Raw genomic sequence first — 27,367 nt, 5'->3', positions numbered from 1 at the left:
GTGGTTAAGAAGACATAAGCTCCAGCTGAACTTTCCTCACTGATGTGACATATACATGCAGATTTTGAGGTATATAACAACACATGTTATTGCCTAATAATGCCACCTAATGCCACCTTTGCCATGCTCTGGGCACAAAGGGATACATAGAGACCCCTTTCACCCAACTGCCTTCTTTTTATTAAACTTGAAGGAATTTAATTGTCTTTGACAGTTTTGCCCACCTCTCACATTCAGGTGAAACTGTGGGTTCAAAAATTAGTAATGAGACACCTAGACACATGCATGCATACACAAGAGATGGAACGTATGGAATTCATAGATACCTACATTTCAGTTGGGGAGTAGTCAGGGAGAGGAATGGGTTGCTATGGAGCTTGGTTTATCATATAGAAGATATGGAAGATAATTTCCCTGATTGACCGTAAGGGTAGACTAGGCTGAGCAGCACAGGCATGGATGTCTATGTCACAGATGTCCAGATTTCAGACAAAGTGCGTTCTGCTGGAGGCTTCAACATAAATCATTATTTCCACAGAAAACTAACCTTGAAATCAGCACCACTTAGGACTTTCCACTACTGCGGTACCCATTCAGAAAACTTTGGAAGGTAGGCCAGGAGAAGATGGTCGGTCTTTTTTAAAAATCACACATCTATATGTTCCTGCGCTGGTGGGCAAGGAAGTACGTAAAACGGGGGGAAATGAACACAGTAAATGAGTATTCAAAGTTCAACGTAATTTTTAGTTCATTGTAATTGAAATCATGGTGGCAATACTGCCCAATCTGTTTCTTGGATGGCTTTCAAAAGCATTAGGAGGTCTTTGAATTAAAAAAAAAAAAAAAAGGAAGCTGATTTTATTGGGTTTGCGTGGCAAGGTTTTGGTAGTGGGGGGGCTACAGGGGTGGCTTCTGTGAGAAGCTGCTAGAAGCTTCCCCCATGTCCGACAGAGCCAATGCCAGCTGGCTCCAAGACAGACCCACCGGTGGCCAAGGCTGAGCCCATAACACGGGCTAACATATTTAAGAGGGGGGGAAAGTTGCTGTGGAACAGAAACTGCAGCTGGAGAGAGGAGTGCAAACATGTGAGAGAAACAACCCTGCAGACCCCAAGGTCAGTGAAGAAGGAGGGGGAGGAGATGCTCCAGGCACCGGAGCAGAGATTCCCCTGCAGCCCGTGGGGAAGACCATGGTGAGGCAGGCTGTCCCCCTGCAGCCCATGGAGGTCCACGGTGGAGCAGATATCCACCTGCAGCCCGTGGAGGACCCCACACTGGAGTGGGTGGGGGTGCCTGAAGGAGGCTGTGACCCTGTGGGAAGCCCGCGCTGGAGCAGGTTCCTGGCAGGACTTGTGACCACGTGGGGGACCCACGCTGGAGCAGTGTGCTCCTGAAGGACTGCACGCCGTGGAAAGGACCCACGCTGGAGCAGTTTGTGAAGAACTGCAGCCCGTGGGAAGGACTCACGTTGGAGAAGTTCATGGAGGACTGTCTCCCATGGGAGGGACCCCACGCTGAAGCAGGGGAAGAGTGTGAAGAGTCTTCCCCCTGAAGAGGAAGGAGCGGCAGAGACGTGTGACGAACTGACCCCAACCCTCATTCCCCGTCCCCCTGCGCTGCTGCAGGGGAGGAGGTAGAGAAAATCAGGAGTAAAGTTAAGCCCAGGAAGAAGGGAGGGGAGGGGGGAAGGTGTTTTCAGACTTAGTTTTTATTTCTTATTATCCTACTCTGATCTGATTTTTCCTGAACTCCAGTCTGTTTTGCCCATGACGGTAATTGGCGAATGATCTCTCCCTGTCCTTATCTCGGCCCACAAGCCTTCCATCGTATTTTGTCCCCTCCCTGTCCATCTGAGGAGGGGAATGATAGAGTGGCTTTGGTGGGCACCTGGCGTCCGGCCAGGGTCAACCCACCACACTGATAAACATTGTGTTGGAAAGCCTTCATTCCAGCAGCAAAATGTGCAACAGTGAAGGCAGAATCTCAGAGCTATAGGATGAGATGAAGCCTGAGCAACACAATGCAGAGGGCAAAGCTACAGAGGAACTGTTATGAAACCTGAGAAAGAGAGGAGAGCTTGAAAAGGAGAACAGCTTTCTAATCCAATACCTAAAATATAGAGGGGCATCGCTGAATGAGGGAGAGAGACTTCCTCCCATTATCGGGAATGATAAAGGACTTCCCATTAAAAAGCAATAAAGAAGAACTATTAAACCCCATGGGAGGGAGGAAGAGGCAGCAGGAGTAGCAGGTCTTGACCGCAGCCTGCTACCCCAGCAAGACTTGATGACAAAAGTGCGCGAGTCCCCACCGCACGAAGGGTCCTGACTCCCCAGGCACTGACTGCACCTCTGCCATGGGGTTTGGCCCTCGGTAGACCCCCGGCACGCCAACAGCGAGGCTGGGCCGGGGCTGTCTGGTTGTCAGCCGGACTGGGGGAACAGCCCTCTGTCGTGCGTTGTGTGCCTGTGCCCTGCGTGGGCTGGGGAAGGGGAGAGGGGAAGAGGGGAGGGATGGTGCTGTGGGTGTACCACTGCCCAGGAGAAGGTGCGGGGGGGTGTGGGTGTGTGGGAGGTGGTAGGATATGAAAGTGAGTGTGTGTGTGTGCGTACGCACACCCGTTCCCTGTCTGGGGGGGAGGTGCGTGGGGAGGTCTGACCGGGTGCACTCATTCCCTGTCTGGGAGCGTTAACGTGGGTTCACCCTTGTCTGAGAGGGGGATCCCCTCCCGGGGGGGGAGTTAGTGTGGGCTGTGTGTGTGTGCGTGCTTGTGCATCCTCTGCCTGGGGGGCGGTTAGTGCGGGTTGTGTGTGAGCATGCATGTGCGTGAGCGTGTGTGTGTGCATCCCCTGCCCGTGGCATTGATACAGTGTCTGTGCGTGTCTGCATATATATATGTGTGTGTGTGTGTGTGTGTGTGCGTGTGCATCCTCTGCCTGGGCAGGGCTGCGGGGGGAGTGTGCACATCCCCTGCCGGGGGTTAATGCGGGGGGTGTATGTGTGTGTGTGTGGGGGGGGGGTGTGCGCGCAGACCCTGCCTGGGCTGGGGAGCGAGGAGCGTGTGCGGGCGCGGTGGGCGGGGGTGCGCGCAGCCGGGCGGGGGGCGGCGCGGGGCGGCGCGGGGCGGGGGGCGCGCGGAGGGGGGGGGCGGGGGGCGCCCCGCGTGCCCCGGCCGGGAGCGGCCGTGCCCCCCCGCCGCCGCCGCCGCCGCCGCCGCCGCCGCCGCCGCCGCCGCGCACAGCCGCAGACACGGGCGGCCGCGCCGGCAGCCGGCAGCTCGCGTGCAGCCGGGGATTACAGCGGGGCGAGGGCAGCGCGGGCTCGGCTCTTATCCCCCCCCGCCGCCCCCCCGCCCCGGCCCCCCCCCCCCCCGCCCGCCACCCCAGCCGCTCGCCGCGCTGCTTGTTCGGCGGCTTTTCATCTCCGGGGGTAGGAGGGAGATGCCTTTGCCGTGGTTTTTCCACCCCCGGTCCTCTCCGTGCCGGGGGGGGGCGGTGATGTGGAGCCGGGAATGTAGAGCAAAACCCTCCCCGGGAAGGAGCGACCAAAACAAACCTCTCGCCGTGGCTTTGGCGGCCGCGCGGTGCCCGGGGAAGCCCGAGCAGCCCCTGCCAGCGCCGGGGAATCCCTCCCCCAGCCCCCGGCGGTGCCCCGGGCGCCCGCGGAGCAAGGTAAGCGGACGGGCATCTCTCCTCCGCCGAGGGCTGCCTCTGGGTTTTGTTCGGGGTTTTTTGAGAGACCGAGTCATCCACGCCTCTCGCACCGGTGGGAGTTGCGAGGGAGGCGAGCACCGCCGGCTGGCCCCCGGCGGGCTGCGGGGCGCCCGGGCCGGAGGGGAGCGGGGCTCTCCCGCCGGGAGCCCCGGGGTGCCCCGGGCGCGCTCCGCTGCCCGGCGGCGGCCCCGGCGCGCGGAGCGCCCCTCGGGCGAGGGGGGCACGCTCGGCGGGGCCGGACGGGCGCGGGGTTTTCTCGCCGGCTGCCTGGATCAGTTGGAGGGAGAATAAGGCAGCCCTCACGCTGGAGCGCTTTGGAAGCCGTGGCTTGTATTTTTGTTCCTTCAGAGCTGCTGAAGGGGGGGGGTGGGTGACATTTCGTAGTATTCTACCTCCTGCCGTGGGTGAGCTTTAAAGATAAAGGCTCGTCATTTGTTTCCGATGCTCTAATAGCGCTTGTGGGAACCTGATGATACAAAACCTCGGCGTTCTCGGTAGACAGCTGTCATTTGAATTACCCCGTGTAGCCGGGGACTGAAAAATCCCCTCTATCAGAGAAGAAAACCTGTAGCCTTGTGCTAGTCTAAAATATACCGGCATACATGCTTTCTGTAGATACGTAGCGTGCCATCAGTCCCCCAGATTTAAAAACCTAAGTGTTTTTATAAACAAGCGTGTTCGCTGCATGGTTTCTACAAACCGTTCAGTGTGTTTCTTGCATCAGAATTTCACTGCCCGGGCGAAGGCAGACCTTTGTTTGTACCCGATGTATGTACTGTCCATATTTATAGTAGGTCTTGGACTTTGTTCAACTCAAGTTACATAATGATTAAGATATAAATAAGCAGTATATTTGCAGTTTCTTGGCCATTTGAATTCATTGCAGATGAGACCATCTCCAGCATCACTGCCAGAATTGTCACTTTTAAAATGTTTGTGTAAAAAGGGAAGTGTCAGTAGCATCAGGTGGAGGCAACATTCCTTAGCAAATACACAGTCATCAAACCTTGCTATTAAAAAGGACACCTAAGCGAAGGATTTCAGTGACCCCATCCTGTAGGTCTGAGGGGCTGCCAGGATTGGTTTAGAAGAGGAATAGCAGCGACGCTGGACAGGCTTGGGAGTGAGAAAAGCCTGTCTGTTGAGGTTTTGCTTTCGAAACACTTAGAGTTCAAGTTTGCTCAGCTGGCGAGTCGTATCCAAGTTAGTACAGAGCTAGCACCGAGCCTTAGAGACTGGGCAAGGTCCGAGAAACTAAACGTCCCACCAAGCCTGGGGCGCGATCCTCCTCCCAGGGAGTTTTGCTAGAAACTTTCAGGGGAGCGGGGTCAGTCAGTACGTGCCGCTCGTCAGATTTGTTTGCTCTGTGATCACCTGAGGTGTACTAGCAAACCTCCGGAAAGAGAGAGGAGGTGCAGTACACCAAAAAGTTTGTTGGCAGTTCTTAACGCTGCTGTCTTTTCCATTCAGACAACAATTGATAAACCGTCTCTTTGCTCAGCCTTACCGGAACTTGCAGCTGCCTTGTTGTGGTTTTGTTTGTTTTTTTTTTTTTTTTTTTAAATGATGCTTCCACAGGCAGCTCTCTTACTCTCGCCTCCTTCTTTCTCAGCTGGACGCTGTCACGGGGGCTCAGCAGGTTGGCCTCATTCAGACATATGCAGACAGTAAAAATGAAAACATCTTCAGCTTGAGATGAGGGAGAAGTGCTGTTCAGAGCAGCACGCTTCAGTCTGAGCACTTCCATTGGCTTCAGCATTTTGAAATGTCCCGTTGCCGTAACGATGCCATATCATATGTATTTATTTATTCATGCTCAGCCTTTTTTTTCTAAGTGCAAGTTAATTGGCAAATTCTGGCTTGCAATTCAAGGCAAGGCGAGGAGTCGAGATTCGCAATAGCTTTCTTGCCAACGTTTGGGATTTTGCCAAACAGCTTGCTACTGTGACTTTTAGAAGAAAATCTTGATCTTATGTGACTTCCTTGAGCTTCATGTCACAACATGCGCAGGTAAAATGTTTTTCACGGTGCTACTATATTTAAAGCTACCTGCTGGAGGAGATTTCAGTCAGTGTTTTACTCCGTATGTTGTTCTTATATAAACATCACATTGGGGAGGGGCTGTCTGGTCTCAACCTTGCATGGTTCAGAGGAAAGGAGTGTCAGTGAATGTGAGATGAGGTATCATCTGGTGAAGGGGGCAGGGACTGGGAGCGTGGCAGTGCTGTGGGATCCCGCTGCAGACCCCTCTGAAGGTGTCTGATCTTCCAGAGTGCAGACCTGCTGCTCCCGACAGGCAGAGCCCAGGAGGGAAAGCTGGGAGCTGGAAAGGGAAGCGCTTAAAGTTGTGAGCCACTTCAGCTTCATCAGAGTAGACAAAATTAATTTTTTGGATGTTTTCAGGGGTCATTTCTATTCACTCATCATGTTATTGCGTAATACCTTCTGACCCAGCAACAGTATGCTCACAGCTCTTGGAGTTAAGTAATGATCGCCTCTGAAAGGACTTTCCCTTTTCTGTAGTATTGCTATAGGATTTTTTTTAATTTTTAGAAATAAGGTTTTTTACCTAATAGGTGTCTGAATATTATAAACTTGGATGCATGATAAAAACAGGCTGTTGTTTACTTTGTTGAGTTGTGCTGTTTCTACTTTTATCAGGACATGAGCACCCTAAGAGAAAATATTTTTGATTTCTCATAAGTAACTGGCATCTTTCTCTTATGGTTATTGCTGAGGTAGTGGCACTGGGTATCTAATTTCTTGGATGTTATAATATGTAATGGACATGCTGTTTTAACTCACATTTTAGCAGGTAGAAATGAGTGTCTACTTCCTAAATATAATTTTGACTGTAAATCAAAATAAACTTTCAAATTCTTAATTGCAGAGATCTCTAAGATGTACAACAGTGTTCTGTGGGATACTGTGAAAATAAATTGCTTGGGACATTATAGATTAGATTTTTTCCTATTGTAAATGCAGATTTTTGTGCAATCCCATAGCTTCCTATGTTCATTTATCTATAATTCTTTAGCTATATGGAAAGGACTTGGAAAGACTTTTATTATTTTGAATTTTTTCTTGAGCATTATGCAATTTTAGATATCATATTGCATGCTATAGTAAATAGATTGCTTAGTGATGCTCAAATTCAATCTAAGTAAAATGCATATATATTAAATCATATGATCAAATATAAACAGTGAGCAGAGAAGCTGAACAACTCAATTTTTTTATTGAATAGAACTTGGAACTTTCTTATCTTGGTTAGCTATAGGTATAAAGACAGTCCCCGTATAGCTTCCCAGATCACTAAATATCACAAAAACCTTAGATATAATATGCATCTGTCAAGATATTTAAAATCTGTTAAGCTTAAAACTGCCTCTCTTCTCCATTAAAGCTGGAAGGACTGCAAAGGCTATTCTGCTTTTTGTCCTTCCTAGTGCTCGTTACAGCACATGCAGAAACTTCAGGGCAAGTCACACATTGGCATCCTCCTGGAGTTTCACTTGTTTACTGTGCAATACATCGCTTTCTTCCAAGGCTGGAGGGCTGGAATAAACGGAGGAGTTTTTAAGCTGAGGAGCTACTTTTTTTCACCAGCGTGAAAGTATGATGCCGTTAACTTCATAATCAGTAAATAATGAACATTATTTTGAATGCACTTGTTCATGGATTATGGTGACCACATGAACAATATGGAAACAGTAATGGAAAAGCCTTAGGCCGCTAAAATCAGTGGGGTTTTTAATTTATTTGTTTCTAATGCAGGAAATCTATATTTAGCTGTAATGGTAGATCAGCTGTGACTTAGGTGTCTGGCTTCTATACGGCCCTATTCCTCCTCCGGATGACTATAAAAAGTAGTCAGTAGCATCACTGCTGGGAGCAGCAAGAGAGTCAGAACCAACAATCTATTACCTAATAAATAATATATGTCATGCTGGCATAATGCAGCTCCGAGTATTTAGGAGTAGGCTGGGATAAGCAGCGATTGTAGTCTTTACAAGCAACAATGGCAATCTACCAATTTACCTCTCATAATACCATGACAGGGATACCACGGTACGCTGTGAAATTGTGCGAGGGCAGATACAGTCCGAGCCTAGACGGAGGGGCTGAGCAGCTCTCTTATCACAGCACCGGCACGTGATACAGGAGAAGCCGCTACGCTGGTCAGTGCTTCTCCCTGGGAAGTCATGCTTGCTATTGCAGGGTATTCTTCATGCTGCCATCATATTCGGGTATTAGCTTGTTAGGAAATAAACATCAGCCCTTTAGGTAAACCCATGTAACAAGGAAATGAATGCAAAGCTGTGCTGATAATTAACTGAACAAAGCTCTCAAATGTAATCTTCTTTGATGACAGTGGAGATGAGCTTCTCCCCCTGATTGCCTAACAAGTTAAGAAATAGAAATCAGTTATGGCAGTACAGTCCAAATACAGAATAAATTTGCCTCAGAGCATTAATAAGACATCTCAAGGCAGTTCATAAAATAGTTTTTCACAGTACCTCATCAATAGTTAACTTTTAGAAAATTATCTGTATTTTAAATATATAGAGATAAAAATTACAGCCAAACTCAGCAACTCAAAATGAAGCCATAATGCTGCTTTCTACAGAGTTTTCAGTTGTGTCTTTTGCCCTCTTAAAGTGTGAGGTTTTGGTTTACCTACAAGGTTGATGACCTCATCTCAGCTGGATATACTCTCAGATGACTGGATAGTTCCGCTATAATTTATGGCCGTACGTTCAGTGTAAATTTGCATATCTCAGAGAGATCCTGAGACACTTCGAGCAGAAGTGGCAGGATGCAGCAGCTAGAAGAATCCCACTAATGTATTTAAGCAGACTCAAAACAGTGAACTGGCCTAATTAGCCTTGAAATCACAAAGCTATGAATGACACTATTGTACGTGCTCATCCAGTGGTTGCTGAGATTAAGAGCACACAGAGTTGATCTACCTTGACAGTAGTACCAACTAGACGATCTTGCCTTCTAGAATATTTCCATCTCATGCTTTCTGCATTCTCGTTATTGCTGACATAGAGCAAACTTCTTAAGTGGGTAGGCCTTGTGCTTGAATTTATATTCAGGACTAGCCTGGCTACCAATAGTCACTTCAGTCTCTATTTAGGCATGTCATTAAAGTAGCATTAGCAGTGCTGGGTATCTTCTGCTACCCTTGAACTAAAGAAGGGATGAGAATGTTTAACTGCTCCAACTTGTTTATAGATCACCTAGTAGAAGCAAAAATGTCTGGCTTTTGTTCAGTAGCCTTGTGGTTAGGGTACTCACTGAGGAAAATCAAGCTTTTAGGCCTTTCTTAGATTAACATGATGCAAACAAATATTTCACCTCTTGTAATCCAAGATTCCCCCCAACCAAAGGACTGCTCATACCCCTCAGCTACAGACTCATGCCTGTTGCCTTTTGAGAGCAGGCTGCCTCATTCTTGCTCAGTAGGAACAGGGAGGGTGGTCTCCATCCCTGCAGCCATCCTGGGGGTTATTGGTAGCAGTAGTAGCCTACAAAATATAAATCACAGGTTTGAGTCACCAGGGATGAACGTGGTCCCTGGCAGAATGTTTAATAACCAGGCAATTATATCAATAGGTTGCTACCACCACCTCAAGGTGTATTTTGAAAAGAGTGGACCTTGTTCAGTTCTTTTGAAGGACTGTGTTTTACGTGCCTCTTATAAGAGGAGGTTTCCAGGCTTAGAATATCATGTGGGTGAGTTGTGTCCGTTTTGATCCTGCTTATGCACTGAGCCTGGATGGGAGTTCAGAGTATCTTCTTTCTGACTTGGAAGTATTGTGTTGATTCTGCCTTAGACGTTCCCCACACCCTTCTTTGAACTTGGGTCTTGCTGTTTAATATTAGAAACCCTGAACTGATGGCTCTGATGAAGCACATTTTTTAAGAGGATGCTGTGGCTTTTTAAAATACATTTTGGCTTGATAGAGGTAAATAAATTAATTTATAGTGGCAGTTTTATAAAAATTTTCCTTTTAGCCTGTCTTGATTTCAGAATTACAGCAACAGTAGCATGGGCTTGTGCATGATAGTGAGTCCTCACTTTTTTCGATTGTCAGGTCAATTTGAGGGTCAAAAATATCAATACTCCTCGTATCAGCTGCCTTTAGGCTTGACATTCTGCTTTCCAAAACTTACGTTGTCTCCACTCATGGTAGGACTAAAAGTGACTATGAAAATGGAAGTGTAGCTTCTTCTCTACAGTGTTAAACTGGAGTTGCTAAGAACAGCTTACCCTTACCCGATCCCCAAACAGGCCGTACCCTTGTGCAGTATGTGGAACCAAAACATTTTAGATAAGGTTGGGAGTCAAAGTTTTCTGTTTTCTGGGTGACTGCTTATCTCAGATGGGAAAAATAAGATGACAGGTTGTCATAGGCCCCGCACAACAATTTTTAGTAGTAGTTTGGGGTGTTTTTTCAAGGCATTCCATAGTTTAAGACATCAAAACGTTGAAGGGATGGATTCTCCAGAATCAAGTCTAGACTGAAATTTGTCTTAATTTTTAATGATAAAAGCTTTTTGTGGAGACTTGCTGATGCTATGACCTTGGGGACATTTCCAGCTATGTACAAAGGTGCTTGTCAGAATTGAGTCACCCAAAAATCAAGGCCTTGATTCATTCCTTCCAGCTTCAGTGCTTCTGTGAAGCACCAGAGATAGGAATGTAGGCTGTACTCCTGCTGGGTAGAGTCACTGGGTTGAGGCAAACATTCCTTGAGTAAATCTGCCCATCTCAAACTGAAATCTTTGGCTGTGTTTCTTCCTATCTGTTGTCTAGGTGGGTCTAGGCCTAACATTTTCCTTGATTGAATGAGGGAACAGTCCAGTTAGAAATGGTTCAAAATGAAATTTTTGACAGAGGCAGCAGTTGAACCCAAATGTTTTAATTTCCAAAGAAGTCACTTATGAATACAACCATGCTTTCCTTAATTGTAGATCTAGGATTGTAGCGTTGCATGTTTATCCTCTATTAGAAAATTCAAACATTATGCTAGGATTCTGGACAAAGTGCCACAGCCAGAGTTTTGGGTGCAGTTTCATTCAAAGAGGGATAAAATCTGACCTTTCTCAATATGCCTTGTTGCTTCAGACATCATTCTCTGTGTATATACAATAATATTATGTAATATTTCCCTGCCTAGAAACCTAGAGTCATCATTCAGTACTACATTGTGCAAGCTTTTCTTCAGGAGAACAAAAAGACATCTGTGAAGTTCTTCAGTGCTTTCAGCTAGTTGGCAGCACTGTTATTGGTAGGAGGCAGTGGAAGATTGAAGGGTTATAGAAGATAACATGTTTAGAATAGCCCTAAACCAAATTATTTTAGGACAACTGGTTACAATAGTGCCTCTTCAAAGAACAAATTATGTGCTGACAATCTCCTCCATCATCTTAATACACTGCAATGCAATTAGGAAAAAAAAAAAGTAGTGGATGAATAAATTGCAATTCAAAGCTCTAATTTATTAATATTAATGTATTTACTATTATTACTGTATCCTGTATGTGTAATATCTGTACATTCTCAAAGAATTGTATGGAAGCACCAATCAAAAATGTGGACCCAGAGTACTAGCTGGGATATAAATATGTAGTCTGATTTAGCCCTGAAATGAGGATCTTACATAATCACATTTCTGTAATTTCTGGTTGTTTGAAATTAAAGAAAATGATCTGCCATTTGGCCTTGTACTTCTCTGACAGCTCATCCCCTCTGAAATTTCCAGGAAAGGCTAAATATGCAGTGAAACACAGTATCTTTGGTGAAAGCAATAACTCAGCCCTTAGCAACCAATTGTAAACATAAATAGTAAAGTGCAGACACGACAGACAATTACATCCTAAACAAGAGATGCTTCAACCTGGGCTGCAATGGAAATGCAAATGTTTTTGTAAACCGAGCAGGAACGCATCAGGATTGCTTTGTAAGGATCATATAGCCACGCTTGTCACAAGCACCAACAGCAGAGCATTGCTAATAAGGAAAGACAGAGAACCAGACCTGGTCTGGAATAAAGGCTGGTGGTGACCTTGATTCAGTCCTGGGATGGACTGCAAACCCCTGTTCATCACTCTCTTGAGACCTCAGTGCAGTCTGAGGGGGTGCTCCAAACCCAGCTCTCAGCTCCAGAGTTGTGGTGAGGTCCTACTCAAAAGGCCACTTGAGTCCTAAATTCCATACGAGTCTTGAGGTAAAATTACACTGAACACTGTCAAGACCATTCACCCTTTTGGTATAAAGTTGTCCACATGACCTGGAGTGGGGTCTAGGGCCCAGTCACAAGGCTTTACCTTGAGTAAGAGCTCCAGCAAGTAATTGCAAGTGCTATTGGAGTAGTTAGAAAACTCAGATAGGCCAAAATGGCCAAGCTCATGTGACTGCAAGATTTTACAAACGTTTTATCAGTTATACTCTCCCTCTTCTTCTGTCTTCTGTCTCCTTACCTATTTCTGTCTGGCTTTTCTTATCCAAGGCTCTTAGGGAGTATATAAAGCCTCTGAGTCTGCAGCTCCTTGGTGAAGTTCGGCTCATCCATCTAAAAGACACTTCTGTGCTCAAGATGGTGAGAACAGGGAGTTAGCAGACAGACTGATTTAGTTGATTTGAAAAGTTCATCTGTAAAAGGCCACATCTTTTTCGAGTGTTTCCTGCAGATCTCTGAGACTTTGTGCAGCCAACGTTTAATTTTTCACATACCAGAAATAAATCATCTGTGAGGTCTCTTATGAAATAGAAATAATCATCATTTTAGACCAGTTAGCCATACTAATGCCCCAAAAGCTAGTTTTGCAGGATTTAGTTGCAAAGCAAGATCTTACTTTCCGTAGACCAACCCATCCATAGCTGTAAGCAGAGCTCTCAAGGCTACAGGTGCAATTTGGTCTTCGCCCATGGAAGGACCCAGCTCCCTTACACTCCCTGCCACCCACCAGCGGTGGCTCTGACCATGGTTGTGGTCTGGCATGAGCCAGCCATTGCTCGCAGGGAAGCTCTGTCACAGGGGAGACAGGCTCAGTCTCCATCTTTGCCCCTTTAGGCCAAACCCCTTCAAGTGGTTTCAGCTACTCGGCTCGGAGGACTTGAGCCCAAGTGCTATCACCGATAGTTTGGACAGTCAAATCTCAGCTACTTCTCTCCTGTGCGTGCATGCATGTGTTCCTGCATATGGATATGAGTCTGAGACATACACGCGATGCTCAGGATTACTTTGACATGTTTCCTGACACTTCCTGCCTTCAGCTTGCCAATCCTTAACTGTATGAGATGTGACTTCTGCAAAGGTGGGAAATGGAAATAACGAACACCTCATTTGAGCAGGATGTTTTTATTCAGAGTTTTAGCTATCATCTCAGCCATTTTTTAAAAAACTGAAATTAAGAGAGAATTCTATTAATAAAGATCCCACAGCTCACCATTAAGAAACTGCAGGTCTTCATATTTTGAAACAAAGAACAGACGTTTGATAGCTGAAACGTGGTAGCAGAGATATTACAGCAAAGCAGAAGTTGGAAAAAGCAGAATCATACAATCGAATAAGATGGCATATAAAGCTCTAAAAATTTGTTTACTCAGTAGAAATGTATTAGTTTGTCACAACTAACTCACAACTAAGAGTCAGACGCTGAGGTGGGCACAGGCTTTCTAAGGCTTTTTAGAATCATAGAATCATAGAATATCTCTAGCTGGAATGAACCCATAAGGATCATTGAGTCCAACTCCCTGCTCCTCGCAGGACTACCTAAAACTAAAAACTAAACCATATGACTAAAAGCATTGTCCAGACACTCCTTGAACTCTGATAGGCTTGGTGTCATGACCACTCCCCTGGGGAGCCTGTTCCAGGGACCGACCACCCTCTCGGTGAAGAACTTTTTCCTAATGTCCAGTCTGAACTTCCCCTAATGTTACGCTTACAAAAAGCTAAAGCTAGTTTTTCCGGAAAGTGTTACATATCTGCATTATATACAGACTGCAGATCTGATTTTTGTCACACTTTTATAAGTAATTTTGAATAGCCAAACAGTCAATGCAACAATTATCTCCCCAGATTCTTCTGGATTTCAGTGAGCAGTTTTGACTGGGAAAAAGAAAAAACATTGATGTTAGATTTTCCAGACCTGAAAAAAAATACGTTGAATGGGATCACCCAAATTATTTTGTTTAATATTTTCAAAATGTCTCATTTTGATCCAGAGCTTTCTTAACCTTTAAAAAAAATGATTAAACATCAGTACACTTAGAACAAGAAATATAGATTTTGTTTAAAAAATGTTGAAGACAGACTTTCAACAAATACTGAAAACTTTTTCCATTTCTTTCCAAAGCCAGGGAATGAATTAATACAATCTTGCCTTGTGAACAACGTGGCAAGTTTTGACAGAAGGACATCTTCTGACAAAAATGGTAGAAGTTTGTCTCTTAGAAGTCAGAACAAAGCAAATTTGCTCCCCTTTCCTGGGGGCCTTACGATACAGCCTTTTCTTATGTACCACGTACTTTTTTCCTCACAGTGCTTTAAATGGACAGGGAGGACATGCTCCGACAGTGAAGTGTGTTTATGTAGTGTAACATCTCCACCTTCTTTGGCACAATTTATATGGCAGAGATTGGTAGGGAAGTTTATGACTGAGACATGCAAAAGTAGCTTGGATGTGAATCTGTTTGGAACGAGGTCTTGCACATGCAGTCCATGGAAGGGGCCGGCGCTGCTTGGGCCAGCTGGCATGGTGACCTCTGTGCGTGTGGTTAAACTCACCTAGGCTCCAAAGCAGATGGCTGCGGACAAAGCACTTATTAGGAGCAGACCTTGGAGCATGCTGACTCTCCAGCCATCCCTGCAGATTATTTGGGAGAGTCCTAACTGTGCCGTGCCAGACGACACTCCGGCAACATGACAGCACAGGCAACTGAGTTCCTGTGCCTGATGGTTTAATCTGCTCATGTAGGCATGCCCATCAAATGGGATAAAAATTCTAAGGATTCTGTAAAAAACAGCTATCTCAATTTGAGCAGCCAAAATTATTGGATACTTCAGGCATCTATGACCTTCATTTCTCCATTATAAAGCAATGGCAATAGTGACCTCCTAGTGATGTTAAGAAGGGAAACTCTGGGATACCCTGGAAGCACTCGGGTAGGACAGTGAGACCTCCCTGAGGGAAATTCACCACTTTGTGTGTAGCATTGGGTTTGCATTAGGACATGCTAAATAACATCAGAGGCCAAATAGTGAATGAGAAAGATGAAAAGAAATGGTAAATAATTACCTGTTCACTTAAAGCAGAAGGGATTGGTGCAGGGGGAATCACACCGTTAAAAACCATATGCATATGGTGCAGGGGAAGACACTTAACCTTAGTTCTGGCTTTCCCTAGCGTTTTGAGTAGTAGTCTTTGCAGTTTTAACTTTTATTTAATGCAAAGAATTGGCTTTGATTTCAAAGAGTTTTATTCAATATTACAGGTATTTTCCTACAAAGTCATTTTATTATTGCAAGGAAAGAATATGGGGTTTATCTGGAGTTGCTCTTATATATCTGTGGTTAGAATTTGTGTCTTTCTCTACTGATATTGCTAAAGCAGAGCTGGTGAGCAGCAGGCTGGCTTTGCCTGCCTGCCCAGGAATACTCACATTTCTCACTAGCCCGTGGTGGACAAAGTGCATGGTGGAGTTGCGCACAGCCAAACAGTTAAGGCAAAAAACTAAACTGAAAAATATTTTAAGCCTTCCCAAGGCAAAAATTGCAGTGTCTGAAGAGTTAGTTTCAGTAGCTAAAATCCGGAAAGGTTATTTAATAAATTGTAAAGGCAACCTCACTTGCATAATTTTGTTATAATGAAAGATCTGGTGATTTTGTGTGAAATTTATAATGGGGATTATAAAGTTAAAAATGTTATGTAGTTAAAGTAGAGGCTATTGATTACGTTTTTGTTAAATACAAACAAGTTTTTGTTAAATACAAATTGTTAAAAACAATACAGAGTTAAATACAGGGTCTGTAGTCCAGACTTGGGGAAAAGCTGTGCAGGAAGAAATTTTAAAAAATTATTAGCAGAAAACAAAAGAAGGTGTGAAGAAAGGCACTTAGGCAGCAAACTAAAAGAATTTTTTTTTTTTAAGTTATGTAGTCCACTGCTTGTATATATTTCAATGAAAGGAGCTCTGAGAAAAGGCAAAAATAGCCCTCACGTTTCAAGATTCTTTATTGGGGAAAATGCTTTTTATTTTTTATCTTTTCAGAGTGCTATATGTTGTGGATGCTGGTTCATCCCCTGGTACATACGTACATATATAGCACCTCGGATCCAGTCTTCTCAACACTAAACTTAATGGTTTGTCACTGCTGACTTCAGTATGACCACAGTTAACCAGGATTTTTAAAGCTTTTTAGAAAAGCCATGTTTCCTCAAGTAGGAAGATGCAACCAATAATTATACTAACAAATCAGAAAATATTTTATCAGCTTTAGACCAGCCTTGGTGACACTATAATTTTGCATTGTTTAACAAATCTGTGTGGTAACTACACTGCATAAAAGCTAAAACAATGCATAGTTTTGCGAATCTTTGGTTTTTGTAATCAGAAAAGCAAATGAGCATATGGTTATGCTAAGATTAATCAGATCAACTGCTTGATTTCTACTGTGGTTTACTCAGTATTGCTAATATCAGGGTATACATATTAATTGAAAAAAGAAGAAATCCCTGAGATTCAATAGTGAATAAACTAGTGAACCTCTGTAGAAATTGCCTGAAGACTTGACTGATTTAATGGAGAATGACAGAACCTCTCTATGAATTTCTTAAATTCTTGTGTTTTGTTATGTAAGACATCCTTTAAAGGAGAAACATTATTGTGCATTAAAGTCTAAAAGGATTTTTTCAAAAAAGGTTGTATTTCCTCTGTGGAGAAAAACCCTCTCATAACTGCTTAGTGTTTGTGTAGTTGTCTCTATGTCAGAAGACTGATAAATGCATCACAGACCACTAGGAGGTGCTTAAGTGGGGAGACCTTGCGATGACTTGAGTCCCCCCCTTCTCAGAAGTCCCCCCATCATCCCCTTGCATGTCAGGCAATAAGGAGGGTAAAACCAGAGAAAAAATCAGCCCAAGGTGAAGAAGAAAAAAAGGGAAAACACAAAACAAACACAACAGAAAGGGATATATATTATGTAAACTTACTGATATCAGGGCTTTGATTTTGATATGACATTTATCTTTGCAAGTTAAGTTATCAGATTATCTTTTTCATGAATGAAAGTAAATGTTACAGGCTTAAACCCTTACGTAAATAGGCACAGAGGTGCTCTGCGTTGCACTGGGAGATGAGGAGGGAGCTTCACAATGCAGTGCTGGAGGTAGGTTGGGAAGAGGCAGAATATTTTGGCCCTTGTGTTTTTGAAGTAGGTTCAGCTTGACAGTGAAATTGCTAACATGGTGGTGTTTTGGGCTGTTGCCATCATGGGGGTTAACAAGACAATAAGTTGTGCACTCAACAACAACAACAACAAATCTGTAACTGTAAATATTAGTCTGGTGGGTAATTTTCCTTTTCCCTGATGTTTTGGATGTAGAAGTCTGTTAATACTTGTATCATACATGGCTGAGCCTTATTATTACTTTATCTGTTGGTGGAGGAACTTCTAAAGCTTAGATATAATGAGCTCTAGTAATTTTAATTTTATACTAGCAACATAGTCAACACTGTCATAAGCATGTCAGATGACACGCTGAAATAATTATTTGTTTTTCCTGATACTTTTAGTAAAGGATTATTCTAGATCCTCACTGCTCTGGTGAGAATCTGGTCTTTGTGACCTTCTAATTCCCTTTCAGATTTTCACCTTTTTTCATGGTGAGTTTGTACCCATTTGTTCTTGTGCCATCACGGTCCTCTAGTACAAATAGTTCTTCTCCCTCTCTGGTGTTTACCCCGATGTATTTATAGGTAACAAACACTCCCATCACAACCTTCATGCTTACTCTGCAAAGAGGATCAAATTCTTTTTCATATCAAATGCTTTTTTAAAGCTGGAGTTACTTCACTGAAAAAAAAAAAAAAAGACCAGACTATTGAATTGTTGACTTGCAGAGAATGGGAGGAGATGTCAGCTCAGGGAAATTACTGAGGACTTTCCTACTTTGGAAGAGAAGCTTGTCTAAGCATTCTTAATAGTCTTCCCTTTGGGCCAAGATACCATTGCTAGGTTATTATTTAAGCACTGTGTCAGATAATTGACCATAGTATAGGTGGTGTGTGGGTTTCCTTCCTGTTTGATACTGATATTCCAGATTTGGTGACGAACAGCTGCACTTCAGAGTTCACTGAAGCACTAGGCACAGTGAGTGAGGATGCACTTGTGGATTATTAAAACTGAGGTTGCTGGTTGCTGTCATGCAGTCATGTCCCTGTAGCAACTTAAGAGGTGAACAAGAGAAGAGCCTTTTTGAGGAGTCAGGGAACAGTATGCACAGTCCTTACCTATATAACACGTATTACTGGTGAGTTGGCTGCAAAAGAGTTAGGATTCTTTTGACCTATTTGTAAAGAAATCAGCAGTGTCTGGTGCTAGAAAATTTGACTTGTCAGGATGGCAATTGAATTGTTTGATGAGTAATGTTTGGCCATGAAATAATACAGCAAATCAAGATGTGAGTTGGGAGAGGGAGGGAAGCAGTTTGGTTTCCCAGGAGATTTTGATATGCTCTAATTGTTTTATTCAGTTTCAGTATCTCCCAAATTTGAATTTTTCAATAAAAGGGAAGCTAGCCTCTGTCTCACTTTTTCCTTATGGGTATCCCTACAATCTTTCCGTTAGCACACCTCACAAATTGGTAAGTAATCAGATTAAGCTAACATGACTGCATCAGAAACTGATTAAAAAAAAAACAACAACAAACAAAGCAACAAAACCCCAAGTCCTCTGTACAAACTGTCACAGCTGATTTTCATGAATGCAGAAATTCCAGTGAATTTTTTCCTTTGCTTAAACATAGTCCTCTTAGCTGTTCCAGTTGTTCCAGTGGTTCTGTATACTACCACAAAAGAGTCTCACTGTAGGGAGAGCAAATTACCATCATTAAATTTTCATCTGCATATGAAAGCATGGAAGGAGAGAGAGAGAGATTGGGGAATATATTGTACATTGCAATATTCTAATTTTTTGTCTTCTTTAGCTTCAGGAATGGAGCCGTCTGTCTGAAGAGGACTCTGCCCAAATATTTGTAGTCTCCAAGCTCATTCTCCTAAAGACTCTGGTGTTACAACTGCATCTTTTTCAGAATGGCCGAGAAAGCTCCACCAGGAATCAACAAAAAGTCTTCAAGGTCCACCCTTTCTCTGCCTCCAGAACCAGTGGAGATCATTAGGAGCAAAGCCTGCTCACGGAGAGTTAAAATAAATGTCGGTGGGCTCAACCATGAAGTGCTGTGGAGGACTTTGGACAGACTTCCAAGGACACGATTAGGAAAGCTCAGAGACTGCAATACTCATGAATCTCTGCTAGAAGTATGTGATGACTATAATCTAAATGAAAATGAGTATTTTTTTGATCGACACCCAGGGGCTTTCACTTCCATTTTGAATTTCTACAGGACAGGGAAACTACATATGATGGAAGAAATGTGTGCTCTTTCTTTTGGCCAGGAGCTTGATTACTGGGGGATTGATGAGATATATTTAGAATCTTGCTGCCAGGCAAGGTATCATCAAAAGAAAGAGCAGATGAATGAGGAGCTGAGGAGAGAGGCAGAGACAATGCGAGAGAGAGAAGGAGAAGAGTTTGATAATACCTGCTGCCCAGAGAAAAGGAAGAAGCTCTGGGACTTGCTGGAGAAACCCAACTCATCTGTGGCAGCAAAGGTAAGGTAAACGGTAGGCTTAATGCAAAGACAGTAGAAAATGTTTTCATGAGCCATGTATCGGACATGCAGGAATCAACAACTTTCACTAAAATATTTAGAGAAAAGAAGAATCTAAAAATCTACATATCATGAAGTGAGTATACCCAAATATGTCCTAAAACCCACTGAAATCAGCAGAAGGAATCCTGTTGACTTCAGTGGATTTTAGGCAACTGCAGCACTTTACTTTTGTTGAATATAATCAGAAACATCTGTGTGTTTGTTAATGGACTTCATATTAAATGCTTCGATGAAAATACAGCCAGAGAACACTATCTACTTTTCTGTTAGAAAAGCATTTGGTTATGAGAAACATACATTTCAGTATTGCTACTTGTCATATTACAGGCATTGCATAGGTGTGGTATCAGTGTCTCTTGAGGTGTGCTGGACAGATTATCAAAGAATAGCGTCAACAGCCACTGTTTGGCATGGTTTTACATTGAGTAAGGATTGCAGTATGTTTTCTCTTATACTACATTTTTGTGATCAACAATTAGAGTGTTCTGTAGAAAGTATTAAAATATTAAAGCATATATATATACACACAGACATATATATATTTGTATGTATGCATATATATGTATATAAACAAGTATATATTATATACATATATGAACACACACATACATACATATATATATCTATATGTAAAATTTGTATATATTCAGGCAGAAATGAGGAAACATTCAGATGAAGCCTTGTTCCAGTACTGCTGTCTTCAAACAGGCAAGCTGGCAAAAGTCTCACTGATATAGTGGAAAACTTTACCCTTGTTAGGGAAGCAGGACTGCGCACACAGGTGTTGGTACTGCTATTTAAAAGAAAGATTTTCTTGCTTCTTGAGGAACGTCATTGTTCTGTTTGTGATGTGAGGTACTATTTAATGTGAGGTAAATTGTGGAAGCTTGTTTCCAGTTTGAACGACTCTGAGCAAAAATGTTCGGTGTTCAGATGTTCATGTCAAGCTTAACTGTGGCTTTATTTTCTTCTGTTGTTGATTTGTTATTGGATGCAATGCTATTGGACTAAGGTAAGTATTAAAATATGATGGTGGAATGGACAAAAACCAGAATCCTGGCAAAGATTTTTCTTGCGATAGCAACTTCTTACTGTTACGGTGCAATACACAATTTTTTTTTAGTTTAGTTTTCTATTGTGGGCTGCCTAACTATTTAAGCAAGGACTCACTTTTGTAAAAAAAATTATTTATTGTGCCAGAATATAATGTTCATAACTGGAATAGAAGCTTATAGGAGAAAAAAGAAAGTATTCAGAATATTTTAGAAAACAATATGAATACATTTTCTGCTTCTGAGATACATATTCTAGGCCATATGTTCCTCTCCAGGAGAAAGAGCAGAGGGGAAGCAGATGGGCATAAGTTGTGCCAAAAAGGGTTCAGGGAGGCTGTGTTACACACCGTGATCCCCTGGTACAAGCTAGCATCCATCAGTGCCCCCAGCACTTTTGTGACACAGCTGCTACACAGCCTGCAGGAGTCAGGGACCAGCTTCTTGGTCCTCCACGGCTTGAAACATCACTGATGTGGTCTGTAACAGACCTCTCCTCCTCCCGGACCCAGGCGGGAGGAGCAACGCGCGGAGCCATGCGGCTGGGACACGCTGTGGCCAAGCTGGGAGCTCGCTCGGCCATAGGTGCTGCCTCAGCTACATCTCACACCATACCTGGCAGGCAGAGGTGAGGGGAGAGAAGACCCAAGTGTTTGTTTGTGGAATATTTTTTTTTTTTTTTTTTTTTTTTTTTTTTTTTAACATGGAAAAGGCGGCAATTATCTATAGGGCTTGAGACACATCCTAAGACTAGGTAGGAGTCAACACATTAAGATGGACCAGATGAATAGGGTGAAACTGAAATACTGATTCTTAGGTTCTTTGCCTGTGACTCACATTCATTCTTTTGCTTGGTGGATAAATGCAGAAATACAGGATGGTTAAACTTGCATGAGTGCTTGCCATTGACCAAACTCTTCTCAAGGCTTAACAGTGCCCTGTCATGGATTTGCTTGAAAGGAGTTATGCCAACTCTGAGCTTTTAAGAAAATCCCCCTTTGGCCATTCAGGGTGGATTTCTCCTCAGGTTTCTCAAATGAAAGCGGCCATTTCTTTCATTTCCCAAGATGTCTAAATATGTATTTTTTACCTTTTTATTTCCCTTTTTCCTCATCTCCTCGCTTGATTGATTGGTTAGAGTTCTATGCTTTCTTGCTACAGGGAATTTCACATTGCGCTTGTATACATGTTGCAGTGGTTTTCATTATTTCAATTGCCTTCTGTCTAATTCCATTTGATGTGGTTTCTGTGATTCTAGCAGCTGGAAGTCACCATGTTACATGCACTCAGTTTCTCTTTGTAGCAACCCACAGTCTGTAAATACATATATGAGCCAAAATTATAGTCAGATACACCTATGGCATCTCAAAGACGGCTGTGGAAACTTGACTGAATGACATAAAGGAGAGCAAAAACTGTTGCAGCACATTCAGACTTGGGGAACATAAGCAAACAAGCAGAGTTGCATGTAAAACAAGGTATGCTGGAATCAGGTGGATGTACTTCCAAACAGTCTGGAGTCATCACAGACTGTGTTAGGCTCTGTGGCAAGGTTTTATCTGAAGCGTTTGGGTGACATCACTTTCATATTTCTCATTTTTTGTTCAGTTATGTAGTAAGGTGGTAGTTTGTCCTGAAACAAGAGGCAGAACCATCTTCTTTCGTCTGTAGCAGTGGAAAGGATGGTGGGATTTTGAGAGTGGGAAGTTGGGAACCAAATGAGGAAATATTACTGTGAAGCCTTGAATTCAAATATTTGCTCCCTTTTGAACTTCTGTAGAAAGAGATGAAACCATGCTAATGTACATAGCTGTCCTACAGATGCCTCTCAATCATTCAGATCATGCATAGCACCCAAGCAGTTGACAGAAACAACTTGCTTTTTAATCCCTTTCACGTAAAAGATTAAGAATGAGAGATAAACACTCAGGTGTGGTGTTGGTATGTGGCTGTGTCTTGCCACTTCTTGATTCTGCTAAGATCCCTTCTAGGTCTGATCCAAAGCTTACTGAATTAAGGGGCAGTCCTGCTTTGGATTAGGCATCTCAGGAGAAATACTGCTCCCTTTGAGGTCAAGGAAGGTTTGCCATTGAATTCACTTACAGCAAGGTGAGACACAACAAGGTGACAGCGTATGAGCAGCAGGTATTTTACAGGATCTGTGACAATAAATAGGAGAGAGCAAGAAGGATGTGGGGCAGGAAATGAAAACTATGGTTAGCTAGTAAGAAAGGAATATTGTAGGTCAAGTACTGTTGCACAATACAGGCACACTTTACTATGTGAGTTTTTTTAATTTTAGTAAATGCACGTGTGCTCCTCATCTCAGTCACCAATGAATATACTCTAGGCACAGCAGTTCTTGCTTAGTCCTCACCCCAGCAAAGCTCTCTGTGAATTCAGTAGAGGTTTTAATGAAGGAATACAGGATTTGCCTCCATTTTCCCATGTTCTCATTCATAAACTTTTTAAGTAGCATTAAGACAAAGATGTCCAGAAGTTTGGCCATTTCAGACATGCACAGTGACATGAAATGAGAAGCAGTGCTGGGATTTATGAAGAACATGAATTTTGTGTATTCTACATCTCAGAGAATTCCCAAAGCCTGGTCCCCAAGCCACAGAGTTTTGCGAGAGTCTGGCATTCTTTGATTCAGAGTAACATCCGAGTTTTTAGACCAGGCATTTATTTATACTTATTGTGTAACCAGTATTTTGTGAAAACTCCATTTGAAAAAAGTTATTTTACTAATGCAAAGTGAAGCAAAACCAAAACAAAAACTTATTATGAAACTTTATGGCAAAGAGGTCTGAAGCAGAATAGACCTTCTCCAGAGTGGGGTCATGGTACATCTGTTTCTCTCCAGAAAAGTCTTGTCTTTCACCTTGCAGTTTTTCACCAGAAAGTAAAAAACACTCATCAGTGGTCTTCCAGTTACAGTTGCTGGACCTATAACAGCCTCCTTAGAGCAGTAGCAGCTCTGACCAACCTATCAGTAGTATGAAAGTCCTCAACAGATACCAGAATGAGCATTGATTTCAGTGCATGTGAATTGACTGCAGCTGGATTGCATAAGTGCTTACAGTTCAGCACCTTGCTGAACTGGGATATTAAGGATGAACCTAGCTGAGCTGACGCCTTTTTAACTACATCTATGTTCTATTGTTCTATGCAGTGCACTTAAAATCAGAGGAGCCTTACTTTGGAATGACTGTGAATCAAGTGAACCCATAAATTTAATGTTTCTTTCAAAGTGTTAATGCACGAGCTCTTCCTTTCATTCTTGTTTGTAGAATTCAAGAGCCTGGTTCTTTTCTCACGCTTGTTTTATATTGATGAAACTCATTTGGACTAAATCCTAAAAAAATACGGAATGTTTCTAGTGCAAATTATCTACTATAGAGTGAGGTCAGAAATAAGTGGAATAGCTAGGAAAAATGGAGAGCCTATGTCTGCCTAAAGATATCTGACATTGACTCAATCACCTTTCATCTACAGGACTGTAAGTGCCTTACAGCAATATTATCAATAAATATCACTTAGATTTTCCATTTGGTATTTTATATCACAGGTTGGCCCGTTGGATGCAACTGGAGAGTAATTGCTTGGGATTGATTCTACAGATCTTTCTTGTCCAAGTCATTCTTTCTCACATAAATATTTCCTTAAAGCTCAGTGTGACTATTAATTGATCAAGTATAAAAGGTAGTATAAATAATTTAAGTCATTAAAAAAATTACTGGTCAGTCACACTCTGTCCTTGATTTTTTGCATAACCCCTGTTGATGTACATACGCAAAAGGGTAAAATATTGGCCTTTCTGGCTCTGCAGCATGGGGTTTACCTTCTTTAAAGTTATGTGAAACCTGATGGGGTTGGAAGTGTTCTCTGTTAATTCTATTTGTTTCACTGCATGGCTCATTTATCCTTATTTTATTATGTTGATTTCTTTTTTCTTGGCGTTTGTTTTCTGAGGTTTTTTTTGCTTTGCATTACTGACTGTAGCATGAGTATTCCTCCTTTGTGAAAAGCACACTAATTTATCAGCTAACTAGTGGATTGTGGATTACAGAAGGTATAATTATCCCAAGCCTGACTGGAAATCGTGAGGAGTTTGTGTGCTGCATTCAGTAACTAATCCCCTAGGTGAAAAAATTCCTTTGAAAAAAAAAAGAAGCATGAAAGAGGAGATTCAGGCCACTGATACTTATTTAGCTACCAGGTGCATTATGGCTAGGCTTGCTACAATGACTTGCCAAGAAAGGACACACCTATTATGTGTTAGCGGCCCGATTCTTATTTTCCATAGGTCTGTTTTATATATAATTCATGCTGCCTCTCATACCTATTTAGACTTTGTAGAGCAGCTTAAGTCTTGGGGTAAGTGCAAATTAGTAGAGTCATTATGCATGACTTCAGAACAGAGCTGAGTGTCATATAAGACATTTCAGTATTCCTTTGCAAGTCCTTATAAATTATCTCCTAGATTGTCACACAGTGTTCATTCAGGGGTGAACCCTAAGTAATGGTACGCTACTGGTTCTTTTTGGGTTGAACGTCACATCATATATGCTCAGAGGACTTTAGGAAACTTTTAACTGGTTGGTTGTATTGCGAAGAAGAGCTATCACACATAGAAAAGTGTGTGTCAACAGCTGAATGTTTGCACTAAGAATATTGAAGCGTTCAAGTGAAAGAAATACTTTTTGTTATGTTTACATCCTTTGTTATGTTATATGAACAAAACACTTTTCTTGCTTATGTCCTCTTCTCAGTTTAGGTTTACATGTTCTGTGTCATCCTGATTTTTGTAAACATTTCTCCCTACAAAAGCTTATATTCTATGTGCTTTCCCATCTAACTATAGACCAAGGATGAAGATGACAGAGAATTAAGGCCATCTCTTTTTTAAAGTGTGAGGAATGGCTTTTGTACTATTTTAATTCCCACAAGTTTTTGTATTGTATATAGTATACCTCAGAGTGTGATAACATTCATTGAAGATAAGTAGTATTTTCTAGCTGATGTGTGAGTTGAACTTCTGTTTGACCTCTGGTTTCAACTTATTTTGGGGGGGAATCCTGTTATAAGCCTTTATTTGAATGTACTACCAGGGATGTTTTAGTTTGCATTGTCACTCCCAATACTTTAAAGAAAGACATTTGTCTGCTGAAACTAAGTTATGGTGAAGCACAGAGGATGGTCACTGGTAATAAATATGTATCTTCATCTCACCGTCATTTCTGACCAGGACACTTATTACCCCTCTTTGCTTTTAAGGTGAAGTTATTTTTTGTGCCAAACAATAAGGTCAGTCAGTGTGACTGTAAAACAAAGAGATTATATTTGATCCTAGTCATTTATATTTAATAACTAAAGTGTTTTAATGTCGTGAATGATAGGTGAATATATTGTTTTTCAATAGATATTATATCAAGGAACACAGTAGACTGACAGTAGTTAATTGATTTTGTTTTAAGAGCTTGTGTATGCTCACTGCCGAGTTGGTCATTAAAAGATTATTTACCTTCTTTATACTTCTTATATGAAGTATCATGTAACCCATGATTCAGCACTTTTGGTCAGCCTAAGTATCATGGGAATAGAGCTACCATCTGATCTGTCTTGCTCCAGAAGTGTTTAATACCTCAGGTACATATGGGTTCCCTCCAGCCCTGAGATCTTATCTGTGGTGTGCTGAAAGGTCTTGCTGTAAACTTATTAAAAGGACTTACTAAAAACTACTATTGGAATAAAATGAGTAAAATGTCCTTTGAACTGACCTGTTTGTTATTGACACTTATTTCTCAGTAAATCAGATGCTGAAATTTTTGGAAGCAATGCCAGGGGCAAAGATGCAGTGACTCATATTCAGACAATCACTGGCTTCAAGCACTGGCACCAGGGAATATCCCTGTTCATTGTATGAACAGAAGGAAGGGATCTTTCCTTCCTGGAGCTGTGAGGAGGGGCTTCAGTGACTCTGGTTTTATGGATACATTAAGCAAAATTAAAGAGGACTCATGATGAGTCTTGTTAAAGGGGGAAAGAAGGTGAGAATAATTATTTTAAAAATTGGGGAAATCCATTCTCCATATTTGGAATAAGATCTAATTGGTAACGTTTTGCAAAACAAAGTTTTAAAGTAACGGCTAGAGTGTGCCTGCACTTGTAACACCGTTCACAGAATCACAGAGTAGCTCTTGCACAGAGAAACGTGCTAGGATTTAGAATATACACAATTACAGTGAATTAGCAGCAGGTACAATCTGCATGAGAATAGCTATCCTTTGCCATAATGGATAGAGAGCATTATTCCAATTTATCCCAGCCCCATGTGTCCTTCTTAAGTTAGGAGAGCAATTTAACTCTACGATGACTGCCTTTTTTACCACTACTCATATCCTTTTTTTTATAGCTGTTGCCATAAATTGAGTATAGACCAGCATCAATTGTGTATACCTTTTAAAATATGTACTGCAGTATTTCTGGTTAGGATGGTAATGTTTTGTGCATTACACCATGCCCCTCAGTAACGTCAGAGGTATCTCGCAAGCTGGATTTTCAGCTGTGACATGTCACTTAAGCTGTGTCATGCCTGAGTGGACAAACCAGGGTGTTGTGCCTT

The 27,367-nt window shown here is 42.4% G+C and overlaps 1 protein-coding gene across 2 annotated transcripts in view; it reads left to right on the top strand.

Moving 5' to 3' along the window:
- Nucleotides 1-3,234: 3,234 nt before the first annotated feature.
- KCNB2 (potassium voltage-gated channel subfamily B member 2) overlaps nt 3,235-27,367 on the top strand; it is a 205,736-nt gene continuing 181,603 nt past the window's right edge. Inside the window, exons 1-2 of one of the 2 annotated variants that reach the window (XM_030012166.1) lie at nt 3,235-3,670; nt 18,947-19,625. In XM_030012166.1, coding sequence (XP_029868026.1) covers nt 19,047-19,625 — 579 coding nt within the window. In that variant the 5' untranslated portion in view covers nt 3,235-3,670; nt 18,947-19,046. Of the gene's footprint in view, nt 3,671-18,940; nt 19,626-27,367 lie in introns of both variants that reach the window. The other variant, XM_030012165.1, reaches the window with a different exon arrangement.

Source organism: Aquila chrysaetos, chromosome 4 (assembly GCF_900496995.4).
Source record: "Aquila chrysaetos chrysaetos chromosome 4, bAquChr1.4, whole genome shotgun sequence".
Taxonomy (NCBI): domain Eukaryota; kingdom Metazoa; phylum Chordata; class Aves; order Accipitriformes; family Accipitridae; genus Aquila; species Aquila chrysaetos.
Note: the sequence above shows the minus strand (reverse complement) of the source record. Positions and strands in the feature narration are given on the sequence as shown.